Genomic DNA, 20,789 nt, shown 5'->3' on the forward strand with positions numbered 1-20,789 from the left:
ATTCTGACATTTCTGTATAGTTCAGGAAGGTCCCTTGAGAGATTCCCTGTCTGTATGAAGTTAGCTCATTTCATTTGGGGTGATGTTACAGGTGCTACAATTCGATTCGATGGGCTAGAGAAGAGGAAGACATCCTGCTCTAGGTTGCTATCCTGCTGAAAATTGTATATATCTGGACTTAAGGATAGGATCAGACTTGGCTGTGATATTCTGCACAGTTGAATAACCTGCCAACACTCACTACGTAATCACACACAAAGAATATTCACATTTTTAACATTCATTTTTGGGCAAGGCCATCATTTATTGCCCATCCCCAGTTGCCCTTGAGTCGGTGGTGGTGAACCACCTTCTTGAACCGCTGCAATCCATGGGGTGAAGGAGCTCCCACAGTGCTGATAGTTAGGTAGTACTGACCACACTTGATCAGCTCCGTTGGGCAGGCCAAATTGTCCGCATGCTAGACACGAGACTCCCAAAGCAAGCGCTCTTCTCAGAACTCCTTCACGGCAAACGAGCCAAAGGTGGACAGAGGAAACATTACAAGGACACCCTCAAAGCCTCCCTGATAAAGTGTAACATCCCCACTGACACCTGGGAGTCCCTGGCCAAAGACCGCCCTAAGTGGAGGAAGTGCATCCAAGAGGACGCTGAGCACCTTAAGTCTCATCGCCGAGAGCATGTGGAAATCAAGCGCAGGCAGTGGAAAGAGCGTGCGGCAAACCAGTCCCACCCTCCCTTACGACTATCTGTCCCACCTGTGACAGGGACTGTGGTTCTCGTATTGGACTGTTCAGCCACCTAAGGACTCATTCTAAGAGTGGAAGCAAGTCTTCCTCGATTCCGAGGGACCGCCTATGATGATGATGGATAGCTGGGGACTTCTAGGAATTGACCCATCGATGATGAAGGAACGGCGATATATAGTTGGGATGGTGCTTGACTTGGAGGTAATGGTGCCCCCATGCACCTGCTGCCCTTGTCCTTCTAGGTGGTGGAGGTCGTGGGCTTGGGAGGTGCTGCCGAAGAAAATGAGTGAGATATAGTAGGGACCTTCGGAATGAATCCCTATCTCTGAAACCTCCTCCAGCTCTACAACCCTCCGAGATCTCGGCACTCCTGCAATTCTGGCCTTTTGCCCGTCCCTGATTTTAACCGCTCCACCGTTGGCGGCCATGCCTTCAGCTGCTTAGGCCTTAAGCTCTGGAATTCCCAACCGAAATCTCTCCGCCTCTCTCTCCACCTTTAAGACACTCCTTAAAATCTATATCCACTCGTCCAGATATCTCGTGGCTTGGTGTCAAATTCTGCTTGAAAACGCTCTCGTGAAGCCCCTTGGGCTGTTTACGGCGCTGTACAAATGCAAGTTGTTGCTGTTGAATGGTAACATAGCCAGAGTGAGTTCCTTCAAGCGAAGTGAGAAAGCAACAACAACAACTTATATTTATATCGCGCCTTTAATGTAGTAAAACGTCCCAAGGCACTTCACAGGAGTGTTATAAGACAAAAATAAATTTGACACCGAGCCACATAAGAAATTACGGCAGCTTGGTCAAAGAGGTAGGTTTTAAGGAACGTGGAAAGAGAGGTAGAGAGGTGGAGAGGTTTCGGGAGGGAATTACAGATCTTAGGGAAGAGGAAAGATTCTTGGGGCTAGGGGGGGAGGGGTGCGCAGCAGTGGGGAATGAAGTAAGATGCCGGTTGAACCTCTCCGGTCCGGAAACATCCATGGTTCGGCATTAGCTTGCAGAACTGCTACTTTGCGTGGTGCCGTCCAGTTTCCAGTGCTTCCCAGGCATGATGAGGTAGATAGCCCGGGAGAGCGGTAAGCAGCACTCTACAGGTACCAGTAAGCCTAGGCTAGGCGAATGCTTAAGTAGGGTATATACTGACCTCCTGTGGTTCGGAAAATTCTCTGTTCCAGCACCGGTCAGGTCCCAAGGGCGCTGGACTAGGGAGGTCCAACCTGTATTTCTTATTCCCACTTCCCCTGGGAATGGTTTCTCTCTGTCATGTATCTTAATTTGCTGAAACATAAAATTCTGACGGGATTGGACAGGTTAGATGCAGGAAGAATGTTCCCGATGTTGGGGAAGTCCAGAACCAAGGGTCACAGTCTAAGGATAAGAGGTAAGCCATTTAGGACCGAGATGAGGAGAAACTTCTTCACTCAGAGAATTGTGAACCTGTGGAATTCTCTACCACAGAAAGTTGTTGAGGCCAGTTCGTTAGATATATTCAAAAGGGAGTTAGATGTGGCCTTTACGGCTAAAGGGATCAAGGGGTGTGGAGAGAAAGCAGGAATGGTGTACTAAAGTTGCATGATCAGCCATGATCATATTGAATGGTGGTGCAGGCTCGAAGGGCCGAATGGCCTACTCCTGCACCTATTTTCTATGTTTCTATGAAAACCTGGTCAAGGCTTTGTCCAGTGCTGTTGTGTTACTGGAGTGTCCAAGGATGACTTTACTGTGGTTCGTACTTTCTGTCATACTGCTTTACAAAAAAAAAAGTCAGTAAATTGATTGTCTGGCACAGTCACTTAGAAAACTGTCTCTTTTAACTCAGAAGCTGTGGCCTAAAGTTCAACCCAGGCTAATGGGTTGATGCCTAACATTTTAATGACTATAATTTTCACACGTGTAACTGAAATCTCAAACCGATTGTATGACACAGAACGGCCCATGTTTCGACAGTAATCAGCAGTCTGCACTCTCCGGAGGCACGAGAGTTGGCTGGTGTGGGACATTCTGAAGTTGGAGGTTGAAATATGTTGATGTGGCGAGGGTTGGTGGCAGCTTCATTCCACGTCTAATTTATATCATGCCTGACGGGGAAATGTTAGGTTGTGACCCGCTATGCAAAAACTTACAAAAATCAAATCCCCAGCCCGACAGCTCTCAACATTTTCTGATAACTCGTATTTTTTGCCTTGAAAGGAGCTGTCATTTCTCACTCCCTAATCCCGATGCCTTCTGCTGATGGCAGCATTGTTATCCTGATAGAATTGTTCAGCCGCCTTTCTCCTCCGCTTCTCCTTGGCCATCTCAGAGGGTCGTGAATCTTTGGAATTCTCCACCCCAGAGAGCTGTGGAGACTCATTGAATATCTTCAAGGCTCAGATCGACAGATTCTTAAACTACAGGGGAGTCAAGGGATATGGGGAACAGGCAAGAAAGTAGAGTTGAGGTCGAAGACCAGCCATGACTTTATTGAATGGCGGAGCAGGCTCGAGGGGCCAAATGGCCGGCTCCTGCTCCTATTTCTTATGTTCTTATATTATCTGTGCATCTCATTGAGATTAAGGAACTTCAACATCAATCCACCCTTCTGCCTTCATCAAATCTTTTCTTGTCTTTCTGTAATCTGTCAACATTGCTACCATCAGTGCCCTTGTGAACTTACTTACCCAAGCCTCGTACACATCATCGTGCATGCTCTTCCTCTTTGCTCCTTACTGATTCCTTACTCCTATTTCTTATGTTCTTATGTTGTCCATGGTCTCAGTTTAGCCTTACTCTTTTCCCCAGCCCTACATCCCCACTCTTCTGCCTCTCATCTATTGTGTAATTCCCCCCCCCGATCCCCACCACCCCCCCCGCACCAACTCCCTCCAACCATGGAAGCGCTTTCAGCAACTAAACCTTGCACTTTGGAAATCCCCTCCCAAACCTCTCTGCCTTGGCAACTCCCTGCCCTCCTTCAGAGGTCTACTTCCATTTTTTTTTTAAGGGCATTTCCCCTTACTTTCTTCCTGTCTCCTCTGCAATGCACGCCACTTCCCAGGAACGATCATAGGCTCACAGGCTATCCATTTTTCCGATGGAAAAGAGCCACTGAAGCGTCCAATATGGCATGAGGAGTACACTCATTCCAGTTTGTTTAGTGCCCCCTGGAATCGACCAGGGTGCACGTCTATAGCCAGCATTAGCCCTATTTCCTGTGAGATTCTAGATAGTCAGGTCCCCTTTCCCATCTTTGCTGCGGTGGGTTGCCTTGCACGTATGGCTGGCTGGCCTCCCGCATGCTGCCCGACGTAAACTAGAGGTGATCCAAAACTCGGCAGCCCATGTCCTAACTCGCATCAAGTTCCGCTCACCCATCACCCCCCTGTGCTCGCTGACCTACATTGGCAACGCCTTGATTTCAAAATTCTCATCCTTGTTTTCAAATCGCTCCATGGCCTCACCCCTCCCTATCTCTGTAATCTCCTCCAGCCCCACAACCCCCCTGAGATGTCTGCGCTCTTCTAATTCTGCCCTCTTGAGCATTCCTGATTATAATTGCACAACCATCGGTGGCCGTGCCTTCTGTTGCCTGGGCCCCAAGCTCTGGAACGCCCTGCCTAAACCTCTCCGCCTCTCTACCACTCTTTCCTCCTTCAAGTCGCTACCTCTTTGACCAAGCTTTTGCTCACCTGGGCTAATTTCTACTTCTGTGGCTCAGTGTCAAATTCTTTATCTCATGATACTCCTGTGAAGTGCCTTGGGGTGTTTTACCACGTTAAAGGCTCTATAGGAATACAATTTGTTGTTGTTATTGTGCAGCAGCCAAACCGCCGGTCCTTAACGGTATCGCGGGAGGATGCTATAATAAAAGATTATGGAGCTGTGGGAGGAGCAGAAGTGCTCACATTGAAACTGCGGGTAACTTGTCCACATCCTGAACTCCCCCTCCCCGCTCCAATTGTCATGTGGAAGGCGAGTGTCATGTCTGTAACCTTCATGTAACTGTAACCTTCATGTAACAACACTGCATACTGTATACACCTAAGAAATGCACACCTTGACCATAGGGGGTGAACTTGTGGGAGACACTCCTCACCTGGTCATCCAGGTATATAAAGGGAGGTCCCACGCAGGCTCATCACTTCTTGGTCCTGTGAATAAAGGTACAGGTCACAGAGTGACCTTGTCTGCAGAATGTGCCTCGTGTGAATTTATAGTAGTGTGTAAGGATATTACAGCGAGAAGGAAAATAAGAAATCAAGATTGAATTCAAAATTGAATGTTGCAAGCTTGTCTTGTCATAAAATGTAGTTGGTATGTGTGTACGTTAAAAAAAAAAAAAATTCCTTCAACTCCAGATACAAAATCCAGTTTGTACTGGTTTCTGCGAGAATGTAGCTTGAGGCAAGCGGTAACTCTCATGTCACCAGCAACCGCAACTCCAAGAAATATGGCCAAAGATAAGGGCTTCAGATTCCAAATCCTTTATTACGTGTGGTAAGCTGTAAGAATACAAAACAAGGAACACAATGCTAGATTACTTGCAGTACACCATCAGGAACGATACAATAATCCAAGAACAATCCAATAAAGTGGCAATAAAGAGAAATGACTTACTTAACTGTGGTTCTGGAGGGGTCACATTAACAGGGGTCTGATTCCTAACTATCAATAAGGTAAACTTTAGGAGCCAAATATCTGCTCTCCCCTTGTGTCTCCCGAAGGGTGCCATCCCCGTGGTGGTAAACGGTAAACCCACAGCCCGGTGCCTCAGGGGGTGTCACAAAGATGTCTCAGAGACCACCACACAGTCAAAGGTTGACGCCTCGAAAGCCACAAACCTAACCCCGTCTTTTATTTCTCTCTTTCTCCCCCCCGCAGAGGCATCCATCCTCAGCTATGACGGCAGCATGTACCTGAAGATAGTCATGCCCTGGGTCATGCATACGGAAGCTGAAGATGTCTCCCTCCGCTTCATGTCTCAGCGAGCCTATGGCTTGCTCATGGCCACCACCTCGAGGGACTCGGCTGACACACTTCGCCTGGAGCTTGATGGAGGTCGCGTGAAACTGACAGTCAACTTAGGTATTGTATGGCGCCAGATCGCAGGGCTGACGCAATTCATGCCCAGATTTTATTTTTCTAATCAGTCGTAAAGCTATCAACAATTATTTCAATACCGTTAATACTTGATCTTAAATCCTGAACCTAGTTTCTTAAAAACGGTAATGTTAATTAGTGATGCCTGCGAGTGTTGTATAAAACGTGCATGAAATTTTTCTCTAACGTGAGACGACTTGTCGGATTTGAAATCCATGTTTATATGGACCATCTTTTGAGCAATTATTCATGTTTTTTGCAAACCATCCCTGTCGGCACTGCCAAGTAAGTCACAGCAAATGTTTTAGTAAAATTGTCACCAACAGGCAAGTTACCTGCTAGTTTAAATCGTACAAAAAAGTAATTGTGTACCCATAATCATTCCTTCTTGTAAAAGAAAAAGTGCTGTGACCTACTTCGGTGGGTTTTATATATATATTAAAAAAAAGTTTAAAAAAATATTTTTTAGATTTTTCTTTGGTGTGTTTTTTTCATAGTCGTTTCTGTTCTTCATTTGAGTCAAATTTTGTGGTTTTAAAGTTTTTTTTAAAATCGTCTTTTTTTCAAAATTAAATTTGTCGCTTAATTTTTTTTTCAAAATGCTTCACGGGTCATCAGTCAAAAGATGGCTATCAACCCTTCAAAGGCCTGAAGCCTGCGGCCCGCTTGGCAAACAGCCCTGAGAACAGAGTGCACAACCTAACCTGCAGCTGGCTCGCCTTACCTCACAGACGCCCAAATTCTCCCCCGCCGCTCCCCCCCCCAAACCCCCCCCCCATTACTAAATTGGCGATCCCCGAATGGCAGCGATTCAGTAAGATCGACCATATTCAATCGTACATCAGGTTTTTTTTTATAATTGTTCGCTGCGACAGCTGTTTCAGAAACCTCTCCAAACTTCCACCAACAACCTTTCAAATTCCTGTGCAATTAATGAGCGAGAAAGCTCCCATTAGAGATGCATTTGCCTAATTCTTTGCAATCAGTGCCCTGATTGCCATTCATTTAATGCGTCAAGAGGGGAAAAAAAATACCAAGTCGGAATTTTAAAATGTTTAGCTACGAACTTTGATGGGGTCTAAACATCAGAACACCGAGCGATCGTTTGAGTGGGACGGAACGATATGGGGGTGGGGGTGGAGGAAATGGATGGATGGATCATTCTTTAAGATAAAATTTCAGAATTTGTCCTCCCCCACCCTCCCCCCTTTCTCTTTCAAGAAAAGACTTAAAAGTAAATAGGTTTTGAGAAATACATTTAATTATTTTGGATATTGCATGAAAAAAGGGGTGGATTTTTGAAAGGCAATAAGGTAATCATTTTCCATCTGAGAGGGGAGGGGGGGGGAGTGAGGTTGACAGCAGGAGAGAGCGATTTTACTGATGCAGAAGCTGTTTCTATTCCGACAGAAATCTTACTGAGCGGTAAATTTAAGAACACCGTCAGTGGTCCCCGGTGCTGTCACTATCGTTATATTTGGCCCTCCTGAAGCTTTCCTTCATCATTGTAGTTTTTTAGTGGTTATGCCCTCTAGTGATCACTGTGTAACATAAACTGACTGACTGCTTTCCGATGATGTTCAGGGTGAGTTGGACGCAGCATCTCCCTGCTACCAGTTTAGATGACGGCGCTTTGCGTTTTCTCTCTCTTTTAAACTAAAAAAAATAATTATAATAATCGGTCTTTGCAACTAAAGCCTTTGAGGACAAAGAGAGTTCCATTCTCAGCTTACGATGCAGCTAAGTTCAAATAAACAGTCACTTAATAAAGAGAGTGGGACACATTTAACACGCAGAGAAATAGTTCCAGATCTCAGTTGCAGTTAAGTCTTTGCAGCGATCTCAACATTTCCCCCATGTCTTTAGCTCTCGTGAGGAAATCTCCACCTAAATAGGGAAAGCGATTTTTTTTTTTTAATCCATTGACAAAGGGAAAGTGCAATATGGCACTCATAATCCACTGACAAAGATTTCAACTTTTTCATTATTTTTTCCCTCTGAAATTTATGCAGTTTGTTTTTCTGATTCAAAACATGATCTGCTTCACAGCCCGAGATAACACAGATTAAATGCTATTACTGCTGTTTACAAAGGAAATGTCTTTTAATCCTAGTTAAGGTACAACCTACACTTAATTCAAAATCACTTCATTCAAATCATTGCATAATTCAAATAATTTTCGTGAAACAAATATTGTTTTCTAAATATCAGGAGCAGATTTTCCGTTCCAATCCCCCACCTCCCCCCGGGCAGGTTAGCGACAGAAAATGGAGCAAAATTTGGAAAGCAAAATCCCGCGCCCAAACTTAATTTCCATTCCCCCCTCTCCCCACCCCTGCGCCCTTCCGCCATCCACTGTCGCTGTGCACCCCTTTCCCTGCCCGCTGGGGGTGGGTGGGGAGCAGGAATGGGGGGTGGGGGTGGGGGCGAGTGGGATCACTGCCCAGTTCCCTCCCACCTGTCCCCGTTAATGTCGCTTCCCCGGGGTCGCCAGGAGATGTCCCTGTTGGTTCCTGGGGTAGTGGTGAGAAGGGCCTGAAGTTCCTGGATGGAGAGAGAGAACGGGTCTAACAGTTGCTCCAAAAAGGCCACCCGCCCCCCAGCAAACACCTACCTTTTTAGGCCTTGGTCTCGGCTGAGGCCTATGAAAGCTTGGCCTGAATTTTTCTCCCGGGGTCTCTTTAAGCGCCCTCTCCTGCTGCTGCCCACAGCAGCCTTGCTATGAACCGCCGTCGGGCTATCTTTTTTTATCACACTTGCATCAGGAAGCCTGCCCTGCCTGACCATCCCTGACCTCGGAAAATGTGTCAGGGTCACGGGAGGGTCAGGAGTCCAATCCCACCCTTGCCTTGCATGAAAGAGGAAAATTCAGTCCGATATCTCTTGGTCTTGTGCTCGCAGTGCATCGCCTTCTCGTCGAGATTAATACCATGCCATCAGTTCCTACCAGTGCGTGCAGTAGCCCAGAAGAATATTAACCTACTCTGTAAGTATGATTTAGAGAGTTGGAGCTGTAAGAAGTATAACTGAAATGCCCGCTACTAGAACTTGCATCAATATTCCCATCACCTACACCATGGATCAGTGCACACACTGAAGCTGTTAAAGGCACATTGCGATAGATAATGATAATTGCTTAGCTTATTTAATGAAAACAGTGAGGAAAAATCTGTATCATTGATTTTAACTACATTTGCTCATAGCGAGATGGAGCAACTGAACATTAGGTCATAAATGGCCACATTTTTCACCATAAAATCTCTTTCAGCCATCTATAATAAATAGTTCTTTTCAAAAATGATCAATCTCTTTCTCCACACTTCAAAAACAAATCCTTTCATACAGCATTACAGCCCCGATTGATTCTGAACCGACTTTTAAGTTTTTTTTTCACCCTAGTTAAATGTCGCCTTTTCGTGTTTTCTTTTTCTCTTTGCAAAGATTGGACAGCCAGCAGGACCTGAATCTTGCTGTCTGGCTGGGAATTGAACCCTCTGGGGGAGACCAGGACAGAACCTGTGAAATATTTGGAGAACGCAGGTGGGAATGCCCACATTCGCGAGAAGAAACAAAATCTGCTTCGGTTTATAAAGTCCGAGGGGCCCTCTGAGCACCCGTTAAGCCAAAAGAGTTTCAGACGGCCTTCCCAAGGCGACTCCTGCCGCTGCACCTGCAAAGTGCTTTGCGGAAGTACATTACATGCCTTTTCGTTGCAACTATTCCGGTTCCGTGTATTTAGAGTCCTTCAGATCTGATAGTTCAGGTTCTGGTATTTACAAGAATTTGATCGACAAAATAATAAAATGAATGATCTGTTTTTTTTTTCTTCCTCTGCCTCTCAAGTTGTTGACCCGAACTTGGATTGATCCCCTTTTCGGTCGTTCCCCGTGTGATCATTCCCCATGGACAAGCCTTGCTCCTGTCTTCGTCCAATATCTAATGTTCCTCAGTCGCAATCGCTGGATAGTGATTGGGAGCAGGCACCCTGAAAATCCCTCCCCACTGTTACCACCCCCGCCCCCTCCCGTCTGAGAACATTGAGGCACCCAGTCAGCGAAAGGAGCGCAGAATGGGGGTCAAATCTCGGGGTATCTGCACCCTGCATAGAACGGCATCACATTTCGTTCTATACACATACCAACTGAACCATTGGGGAACTCAGACAAACACGGACTCAATTGCCAACAGGAAGAGAGAAACAAAATTAAGCACCTTTCCTTTAAAATCCTGCATTAGGTAGGAATTAAATCATACACAGGTACTCCAATATCACCTTCTCTCGATTGGAGTTGCTAGTATCTTAAATGTGTTTTATTCTCTGAGTTTGCATAATGCTGACTCTACTAATTAGGATAGGTCGGCAGAGTGGTTTCTTCAAAGGCATAAACATTTAACAGAGTTCTGAAGACACCACAGAGCCACTCAGTTATTGTCCAGAGGCCCACATCCTGCAGCACCTGGGAGTCAGGCCGAGGGACCATCCAACAGGCACATTTGATGTTCGCTCCACTTTTTCTATATGTAAAAAAAAAACCATCGAGCGCCTTTAGTTGAGAAAGAGGTAATTGTGGTTGACCAATGGGGTTTTAGGGTAGGGAGCGACATGATGATGAAGGAAAGCCGCGCAGCCCCCGAAAGGTATCATGGCCTCTGCACGGTGATTGTGCCAAATGGTCCGCGGCTGTTTGCACCCACTTTTCTGTTGCGGTTGACGACACATGACAAACCTGGTCACATGAAACTGAACCCAGATTGTTGATGTCATTTTATTCCTCATCGTTTCTCAAGAATTTCTCGGCGCGCGCCTGACTTTCTGGAGCCTGAAGTGTCTCCTTTTATTCTAGTTAATTTTGTAAAAGAACAAAAAAAAAGACTTGTCAATCGACAACAACTAAAGTGGGGGAAAATATGGCTCCCATGGCTTTAATTGGATTAAGAAGTGCATCAAATTCAACATGTGCATTGAAGAAGATATTATTCTGGCAATATAAAAAAGCTGGTAAGCTATTGGTTACATGGGGTCGGCGATTTATAAATATTTCTGGGCCTACAGAATTTTTAGAAAAAAATCTTTTCCTCGTTCTGATTTCGATATACAAATAATATACTTTTCAAAATTGGTGTTATCCGCAACAATTTCACAGATTTTCTTTTTTATTCCTGTATGCAATACTGTAATGAAGTCCTTGAGAAACTTGCTAGGCCTTTCAAAGATCACTGGCCCTGCCAATGCACCGCCCACCCATCTTCTTGCTAAATGCTACCTTCCAACAGTTTCACCAGTGGTATTTGGTAGACTAAATGGTCATGAGTTGGTGAAATGGTCGGGCCAGTTATCTTTGAGACTTACAATTGAAACAATCTCCACTAAATCTTGGTTGCGTTTTCATATGGTTAGTTGTTTGCAAGTGGCCATTTTATAATAAGATGTTGGGAGTGGGTGGGGGGGGGGGGGAAGGGGAGCGGGGGGGGGGCTGAGGGGGGGAGAAGAGTGAAAAAAAAGTTGTTACTTATCCTAAAGAAAAATGGGCTTCTGCTACTGCAATGGGACTAGAAAACAAGTATACAGTAATTTCTGTGAGACTTTTGTTGTATGGAGGTCACCAATCCATGTTTGGGTCTCATTTTGTAAAGATCTTTGATGCATATGTGAAATGAAAAGTGAAGTAAAATGGCCACCTTTTTGCGTGTGTCTGTCCCCGGAAGGGTGGACTTATTGTTATTGGATGTCTGCAGCTGTTACCTTGAAGGATGCGATTTCATCTTTCATTTATTCTTCCCCGTCTAGACTGTGTCAGGATTAACTGTAACTCCAGTAAGTTATTGTTCAAGTTTCATTTTGTTCTTGATGCTTTTATCGTGTTTAAAAGAATTGCTTAATATGTATGTCGTTATGTCTTTAGATACACTGGGGAAAAGACTGCAGAGGTTGACTTGCTGAATATGCTTAAAGATCAATGAGTTAAATTAACCCGCAGTCAAATCTCATTAACAAATACCAATTATGTGTAAAAGTTCCAATTTTTGATGTATATTCAGCTCCTCCATAGAGAACAGTTGTTGGGTCTCAAGCATTCTTCGTGAATGTTGAAGTTATCGAGGTCGGTTACGTGGTGCTAATCACATCACTTGTAACCCTGGCCTCGTGCTGTTTTATTCAGCAGGGTACAGTGTAATGGCATTTGACTGTGTTCCAGTAATAACCTGCATGTCTTGAAAGATCAGGGGGACAAAGTGATAAACGTTTCTACAGTCACGCACAAAAAAGTAAATCAAATTGAGTAATCCTTTAACAAGCAACACAAGAGCAGTAAGTCAAAGCACTGGTGAGATGGTTTCACGGTAGGACCAAAGAGTTTGAAGTGTGGGCCAATTGAGGGCAGCCAAGTGCTCAATGCAGACACAGGTTCTGCATGTTTTTTCCATTGCTGCTAGGGCCACCTTCTCTATGACTTTGAGATCTGTGCAAATGAGAGAGGCCTAATTGGCAGGAGATTCCTGGCCAGAAATTAATCGTGACCCAGATTCTGCGTGTCTTCAAGGTGTTATTTCTGCCTATTTCCACTTCCGTAACATCGCCCGTCTCCGCCCCTGCCTCAGCTCACCCGCTGCTGAAACTCTCATCCGCTGCCTTTGTTACCTCTGGACTTGACTATTCCAAGGCACTCCTGGCTGGCCTCCCACATCCTACCCTACGCAAACTAGAGGTGATCCAAAACTCAGCTGCCCATGTCTTAACTCACACCAAGTCCTGCTCACCGCTCACCCATCACCCCCTGTGCTCGCTGACCTACATTGGCTCCCAGTTAAGCAACACCTCGATTTCAAAATTCTCATCCTTGTTTTCAAATCCCTCCATGGCCTCGCCCCTTCCTATCTCTTTAATCTCCTCCAGCCCCACAACCCCACATGATATCTGCGCTCCTCTAATTCTGCCCTCCTGAGCATCCCTGATTATAATCGCTCAACCATTGGTGGCCATGCCTTCTGTTGCCTCGGCCCCAAGCTCTGAAATTCCCTCCCTAAGCCTCTCTACGTACCTCTCTTTCCTCCTTTAAGATGCTCCTTAAAACCTACCTCTTCGACCAAGCTTTTGGTCACCTGCCATAATTTCTCCTTATGTAGCTCAGTGTCAAATATTTTGTCTTGTAATACTCCTGTGAAGCACCTTGGGATGTCGTGCTACATTAAAGGCTCTATACAAACACAAGTTGTTGTTGTTAGGCCCTTACTTTCACCAGCCATTTAATTTCATCTTAAATGACAGACATTAAAATAATTATTTTTTTTAACATTGTATTTTATGGCGAGTGTAAATCAGTCATTTTCCAACAGAGAAGCTTTTGCATAGATCTGAAGGCCCACTATGCCTATATCCAGATGATCTGCTCATAACAATTTAGGGCGTAAGGTCAGTATTCTGCTGCAGCAGCAATGAGAAATCTAACTCGTGGGAAATCGCTAGCATTGTTGTTCTTAAGCTGCCGTGCCACTCATTCTCTTTCACAGAGGGCATGTGTTGCTCACCAGGCCTGAGACGTGGTTTTTAGTGTTTCGTATCCTGTTAGTACTTGCAAGCTAACATCCCCAACATTGAAGCACTGACCACACTCGATCAGCTCCGATGGGCAGGCCACATAATCTGCATACCAGACACGAGACTCCAAAAGCAAGCGCTCTACTCGGAGCAAACAAGCCAAAGATGGGCATCGGAAACGCTACAAGGACACCCTCAAAGCCTCCCTGATAAAGTGCGACATCCCCACTGACCCAAGATCACCCTAAGTGGAGGAAATGCATCCGGGAGGGCGCTGAGCACCTCAAGTCTCAACGCCGAGAGCATGCAGAAATCAAGCGCAGACAGCGGAAAGAATGTGCGGCAAACCTGTCCCATCCGCCCCTTGCCTCAACGACTATCTGTCCCACCTGTGACAGAGTCTGTGGCTCTCGTATTGGACTTTTCAGCCACCAAAGAACTCACTTCAGGAGTGGAAGCAAGTCTTCCTCGGTTCCGAGAGACTGCCTATGATGCTGATTACATACACCTCATTCTATCACAAACGTTCCATTCCTCAACAATGTTCCTTCCCTACAATCTACGGACAGAAAGAACAATTAATTATTATTTCATAATGGACCACCATTGCTGAAATCCTTGTAACAGTATACAATGAGTGTTAGCGGTTTGTCTTGTTTTATGTAGGACCAAGGCAGGGATAAAGAACATAACTCCAAGACATAATACAATGGGCTAGAATTTCCCCAAAGCCCACCAGCGCCTGATTGCCGCACAAAAAAACGCTAAGACTGGGAAGATTATCGCGAGCAAAAACTTAACAAAAATGTTTTTAAAAATCTGCCCCGCGAAAAATATTGGCCTTGCACCCCCAATCTGGGCGAAAAAGTGCAATTTAGGCTAGATTGGGTGGTGCCTAAAGAAAATGGACGATAAATTTAAAAATCTATAAAAATTTACCCCGAGGCTGCGGATTGGGCCTATCACCAAAAAAAGAATAAAAATAATTTTAAAAAAAAACGAACTAAAAGATAAAACCAACATTCCCAACACACTTTTAAATTAAATCACCCCAACAGATTTTGAAAATAAATAGTAAAAAAACAATCACTTACCTTTTCTTGCAGACCTGCTAACCGACCGCCCAGCTCTGCTGATCCTCCTGGGCGTTTCTTTATATATTTTTTTATACTTACCCACAGGTTTTCGATCAGCCAAAGATCGCGCCAGGGCGATCTGTGGATGGTGCAGGCTGTTGGTCCGCTCCCTAGCGGGACTTCCAAACCGTCGGCGTGACTAAGTTGGGAAACTTTTCACCGACCCGGCTCTCGCCCAAAACGACCAATACCACCGAGAAACCGGATGGCGAAACAGTGCAAATTCTAGCCCTATGTCTTTTTTATACTGTATACATATACCTGGGCAGCGCCGCCCTAATCAAATTGGACTCTTGCAATCCCAAGAGCAGAAGAAATAGGAGCAGGAATAGGCCAGGCAGCCCCCACTCCCAAGCCTGCTCCATCACCCAATAAGACCATGGCCGATCCTCAACTCAGTGCTACATTCCCGCTCACTTATTCCCCTAGAGTCCAAAAATCTATCGATCTTACTCTTGAATAGACTCAACGATTCAGCATCCACAGCCCATTGGGTGAGAGAATTCCAAAGATTCACCACCCTCTGAGTGAAGAAATTCCTCCTCACCTCAGTCGTAAATGGCCAACCCCTTATCCTGAGAGTCTGGCCCCGCTAGAGATTCCCACTCAGCGTTGTCACCCACGTTTTGTGGCTGTTGCCTTGCCATCTATTGACATGTAACCATCAGCTTGCTCAATAGCCTGTGATCACTCCATCTTGGAGCAAATTGTCAGCATTACAGCCTCTCGCCCATAGACTGGATCGACTAGGCATATATTCACTGGAATTTGGAAGAATGAGAGGGAAATCTCATAGAAACATAAAATTCTGACAGGTTTGGACAGGTTAGATGCAGGAAGAGTGTTCCCGATGTTCGGGAAGTCCAGAACCAGGGGTCACAGTCTAAGGATAAGGGGTAAGCCATTTAGGACCGAGATGAGGGGAACTTCTTCACTCAGAGAAATGTGAACCTATGGAATTCTCGACCGCAGAAAGTTGTTGAGGCCAGTTTGTTAGATATATTCAAAAGGGAGTTAGATGTGGCCCTTACGGCTAAAGGGATCAAGGGGTATGGAGAGAAAGCAGGAATGGGGTACTGAAGTTGCATGATCAGCCATGATCATATTGAATGGTGGTGCAGGCTCGAAGGGCCAAATGGCCTACTCCTGCACCTATTTTCTATGTTTCTATATCAAATATTTTTGGAAGTCTTCCACCCTTCATCCTTAATCCTGCAAAAGCTTACCAACATAAAAGCCAAATGCACTTGAACCACGTGGTCTTCAAGCCTCAGCCTCTTGGAATACTGGCTCCTTCCTCTCTAACATATAAAAAAAAGTGTTGAGGTGGGGAGGAGTGGGATTAATGTAACAACCCTAGGCTAAATTACCACTGCACTAGGTGAGGGTTGGACATAGCAAAATGTTTGTCGGCTAAAGGCTGCTTTGGCTATTTTTATTTCATTGAGCTGAAGGTTCTTTTTTTTTTAATGAGAGGCACTTGAAAAACTGACAGCAGATCACTTCCCTCAGGCGGCACAGCTATTAGCAGACTGCAATGTCTCACATACAGAAAAATAAAAAGAAAGCACCTTCCTCTTGTTTTAATACAACTGCTGAAATAATCTACGGCCAAACCAAAATCCTGCTGCTTATGAACCAGTTTCATTCTCCCGACCTCTGTCGCCCTTTACACAGCAGCTTCACAAGTGACGACACCACCTGGGCCAACATCCTTCATTTTAATGTTGGAAAGAGCCCGTTTATCAGCAAATCCTCAGGCTTCAGGCTGACTGGAATTTAAAAGATAGCAGATTCGTTTTGTGGAGCTTTTATGTCGAGATTGGAATGGCAGCAGCACAAATAAAATCAAACCTGTAAGCGTGTTGCTAACAATAAGGGATGTTGCTTTGAGCGGGAGCCAAACATGGCAAGGAACCTTTTGAGCCACTGGATTTGAGTAAAAGTTAGTTTAAAGTCACTGGTTAAAGATAAGACCAACAGAATGGAGGAACATAAGAACATAAGAAATAGGAGCAGGAGTAGGCCATACGGCCCCTCGAGCCTGCTCCACCATCCAAAAAGATCATGGCTGATCTGATCATGGACTCAGCTCCACTTCCCTGCCCGCTCCCCATAACCCCTTATTCCCTTATCATTTAAGAAACTGTCTATTTCTGTCTTAAATTTATTCAGTGTCCCAGCTTCCACAGCTCTCTGAGGCAGCGAATTCCACAGATTTACAACCCTCTGAGAGAAGAAATTTCTCCTCATCTCAGTTTTAAATGGGCGGTCCCTTATTCTAAGATCGTGCCCTCTAGTTCTAGTCTCCCCCATCAGTGGAAACATCCTCTCTGGATCCACTTTGTCAAGCCCTCTCATAATCTTGTACGTTTCGATAAGATCACCTCTCATTCTTCTGAATTCCAATGAATAGAATATTTTTCCCTCACTCTGCCCCCAAACACATATTCATACACCTGATTCTGTGTGTGAAGTGTATTTCTCTCTCTCTCCTCCCCCACCTTTCATCTGCTTTGCTTTTTCTCTCGTGCTTTCACAATCTGTTCCACCTAATTTCAATTCTTCACTGTAATTTGAATCATAGAATAGAACACCACAGAAGGAGGCCATTCGGCCCATCGAATCCGCGCCGACTCTTTCCAAGGGCACTCCAGTCAGTCCCACTCTCCCGCTCTTTCCCCATATCCCGGCAATTTTTCTCCTTCAAGTATTTATCCAGTTCCCTTTTGGAAAGCTATCGTTTCGGGCAGTGTATTCCAGATCATAACCACTTGTTGCATAAAATCATTTACATAGAAACATAGAAAATAGGTGCAGGAGTAGGCTATTCAGCCCTTCTAGTCTGCACCGCCATTCAATGAGTTCATGGCTGAACATGCACTTCAGTACCCCCTGTCGCCTCTGGTTCTTTTGCCAATCACCTTAAATCTGTGCCCTCTGTTTATCGACCCTTCCGCCATTGGAAACTGTTTCCCTTTCTATTATCCACTTCCCTTCATCCACTTTTTACTATCCCCCTCGTGTCAAAGATTTCTCTTGCACGGTCACAAACCAAATATGAACCGCGTATTTCAGGTCACTTTGCTAAAGAGTCACATGTACCTCAACTTATTCACAGGCGCCATCCCCTACTGCAAAAGTTTTGTTGTGGGAATAATGGGTGGCAGGCACACTGCCCTTTTACCACTTCTCAAAGAGCTGTAGAGGCCCTACGTAAGTCGATGTCCAAGGAGACCTCTTTCCTGCAGTTTGTGATTTATGAGCACAAATAATTTGTAACTGATCAGTAGTAACTGGGTACTCTTTTCAGGGACTTCATAGGACGCATGTGTTGGAACATAAGAACATAGGAGCAGGAGTAGGCCATTTGTCCCCTCAAGCCTGCTCCGTCATTTCATAAAATCATGGCTGATCTGATCATGGACTCAGCTCCACTTCCCCGCCCGATCCCCATAACCCTTTACTCCCTTATCACTCAAAAATCTGTCTATCTCCGCATTAAATATATTCAATGACTCAGCCACAACAGTTTTCTGGGGCAGAGAATTCCACAGATTTACAACCCTCTGAGAGAAGAAATTCCTCCTCATCTCAGTTTTAAATGGGCGGCCCCTTATTCTGAGACTATGTCCCCTAGTTTTAGTTTCCCCTATGAGTGGAAATATCTTCTCTTCTTCTTCTCTGCATCCATCTTGTTGAGTCCCCTCGTTATCTTATATGTTTCAATAAAATCACCTCTCATGCCGCACTGAGTGACTGAGCAGACAACTAAGATGCTGCTCTTCTGAGGTTTGGATATGTCAAATTATTGGGACCCAGGACAGGGCACTTTAGCCTGACTCATGGTCTGTGTCACCTAAAAGGACCAATAGTGGAAACATATACCATTCTCTCATCAAGCCCCAATCAGACGATCATTCAGCCAATCCAACTTACTCCATCAACCAAATCCTCTTTCAGATCTCCATCAAACCATTTTTTTTGCTGCTGCAAATCTATATTGAGTAGATTGAGCCGATACTCTCTCGAGTTTAGAAGAATGAGAGGTGATCTCGTCCAAACATATAAGATTCTGAGAGGGCTCGACAGGGGAGATGCTGAGAGGTTGTTTCCCCATGGCTGGGGAGTCTAGAACTAGGAGTCACAGTAGTCTAGAACCAGAGGACACAGTCTCAGGATGAGGGGTTGGCCATTTAGGACTGAGATGAGGATAAATGTCTTCACTCAGAGAGTTGTGAATCTTTGGAATTCTCTACCCTAGAGGGCTGTGGATGCTGAATCGTTGAATATATTCAAGGCTGAGATAGATAGATGCTTGGACTCTGGGGGAATCAAGAGATAGGGGGAATCACACAGGAAAGTGGAGTTGAGGTCAAAGATCAGCCATGATCTTATTGAATGGCGGAGCAGACTCGAGGAGCAACATGTCCTACTCCTGCTCCTATTTCTTATGTTCTTATATTGTATATCATTCAATTCTCTCTCTCGCTCCACTTCAAAGTCTCAGAAGTATTGAAGAGATAAAGAACCATTTCTGCTGTTTCCTTTTACCATCTTCCAAATCCGTGCTCTTTCCATTGCAAATAGCAACTGAACTGTGACTGACCTTGGGCTGTGCTTACTCTGCAGCAATTTGCTGCTGTTGTGCCCTTACAGGAACAGGCCACCCGAAAACACTGTCGCAGACCTAAGCAGCAGGCAGGCTATGTATATCATCTGAAGTAAAATCCATTAGAAAATAGTGTAGCATCCAGTTTGTCATGTATGTAACCTTCATATAACTGCAACCTTCATGTAACAACACTGCATACTGAAAACACCTAAGAAATGCACATCTTGACCACAGGGGGTGAACTTGTGGGAGACACTCCTCATCTGGTCATCCAGGTATATAAAGGGAGGTCCCACGCAGGGTCATCACTTCTTGGTTCTGTGAATAAAGGTTCGGGTCACAGAGTGACCTTGTCTGTAGAATGTGCCTCGTGTGAATTTATAGTAGTGTGTAAGGACATTACACAGTTGACCCTCAGAGAGAGAAATTCACACCCCTGGCCGTGAAATTGCACTTACTGCCCCTCAAAGGAAGTGGAGTGTAATCTTGCGTGCTCCACTTCCTGATGGGGCAGTATCCGGGGCGATACCAGTGTGCGATCGGCAGCGCTAAGTGTATGCTCTGCGTCGCGCTGACGCGGTTCAGTGCCCCTTCCCTTTGGCTGAAGGGGGAAGGTCACTGCGTGCTCTGCCGCGACTCTGATGGCCTCCATTGGGCCACCAGGGCGGCGGGGTACCGAGGCCGCGGTCCGGCGCCCAAAACGGCGTGCCGGGCTGCACGATGGCGGCCCGGACCACGTCAGGGAAGGAAGGAAGGAGCCGACCGGTGAGTCGGCCAAACAGGAAGGATGGCGGCACGGGACGCTCCCCACCTCCCCTTCAACCTCCGCCCCGCGAATGGAGGTCTGCCCGGTTCACGACCCTCGCTCGTGGCGCCTCGCAGACTGACGGACAATGTCTGCCGCGGGACGGAAAGGGGTCGGCACACGGCGCTAAGGGGTCGCCGCACATGGTTACCAGCGGGGCGTGGTGCTACTATGGCAGCACCTCCGCTAACTCCCACGCAATTCCACGGGAGCCAGTAGCATCCCCCCCCCCGGGCGAAAACTGTTTTGCGGCCCGTTAGTGCCCCCAGAGGCACTGATGGGCGCGCTGAACAGGGAGACAGGGCAATTTCCACCCCTTAATCTTCAATCATAGCCTTGTTGGAGAGATCCGAGATTCACCAAAATAAGTATCAAGTTTCAACTTGTGCTGGGGCAAGTTGTCAAGCTGGTTCTTTCAATGAGGGGGGCGGGGGGGTCCAAATTTTAATCCTATTCACCTGGCACAAAGCTGCCGGGTGGGCAGCTAAAATCAAGCAGGTTACATACCCTCACTCGCGACTCAAACCATGCCCGCCGACTCTGAGTTGCAATGAATGCCAATTTACATTGTTGCCTTCATTATATCTGCCTTCCCTCCTGCGAGGCTCTTCCGAAACCCTCCTCCACCCCCATCACCCCCTCCCCGTCATCTCTCGGGAGGCCGGCAGGTTGCCAAGGGCTGCCCGATTGTCATCAGCCAACAGCCGCTCTGTGCCCTCTTCACGGATGGGCGGGAAGTAGACTGACAGCATTTAAACAACCCGCCAGGAATTAAAATATCCAGGGCCCAAAACTGAATACCTTTTTGCACTCCCACCTGCCCGAAACCCATTCCTGGTTAAAGTCAATTCATTGCAAGTCACTTTAT

At 45.9% G+C, this 20,789-nt stretch overlaps 1 protein-coding gene across 1 annotated transcript in view; it reads left to right on the plus strand.

The window, feature by feature from the left end:
• Window positions 1–20,789, plus strand: part of nrxn3a (neurexin 3a) — a 2,272,338-nt gene that overhangs the window by 892,870 nt on the left and 1,358,679 nt on the right. The window contains exons 6-7 of the mRNA XM_070879627.1: window positions 5,610–5,813; window positions 11,617–11,643. Of these exons, the coding sequence (XP_070735728.1) occupies window positions 5,610–5,813; window positions 11,617–11,643 (231 nt within the window). The remainder of the gene's footprint in view (window positions 1–5,609; window positions 5,814–11,616; window positions 11,644–20,789) is intronic.

This window comes from Pristiophorus japonicus, chromosome 4 (assembly GCF_044704955.1).
Source record: "Pristiophorus japonicus isolate sPriJap1 chromosome 4, sPriJap1.hap1, whole genome shotgun sequence".
In the NCBI taxonomy this organism is placed as follows: Eukaryota; Metazoa; Chordata; class Chondrichthyes; family Pristiophoridae; genus Pristiophorus; species Pristiophorus japonicus.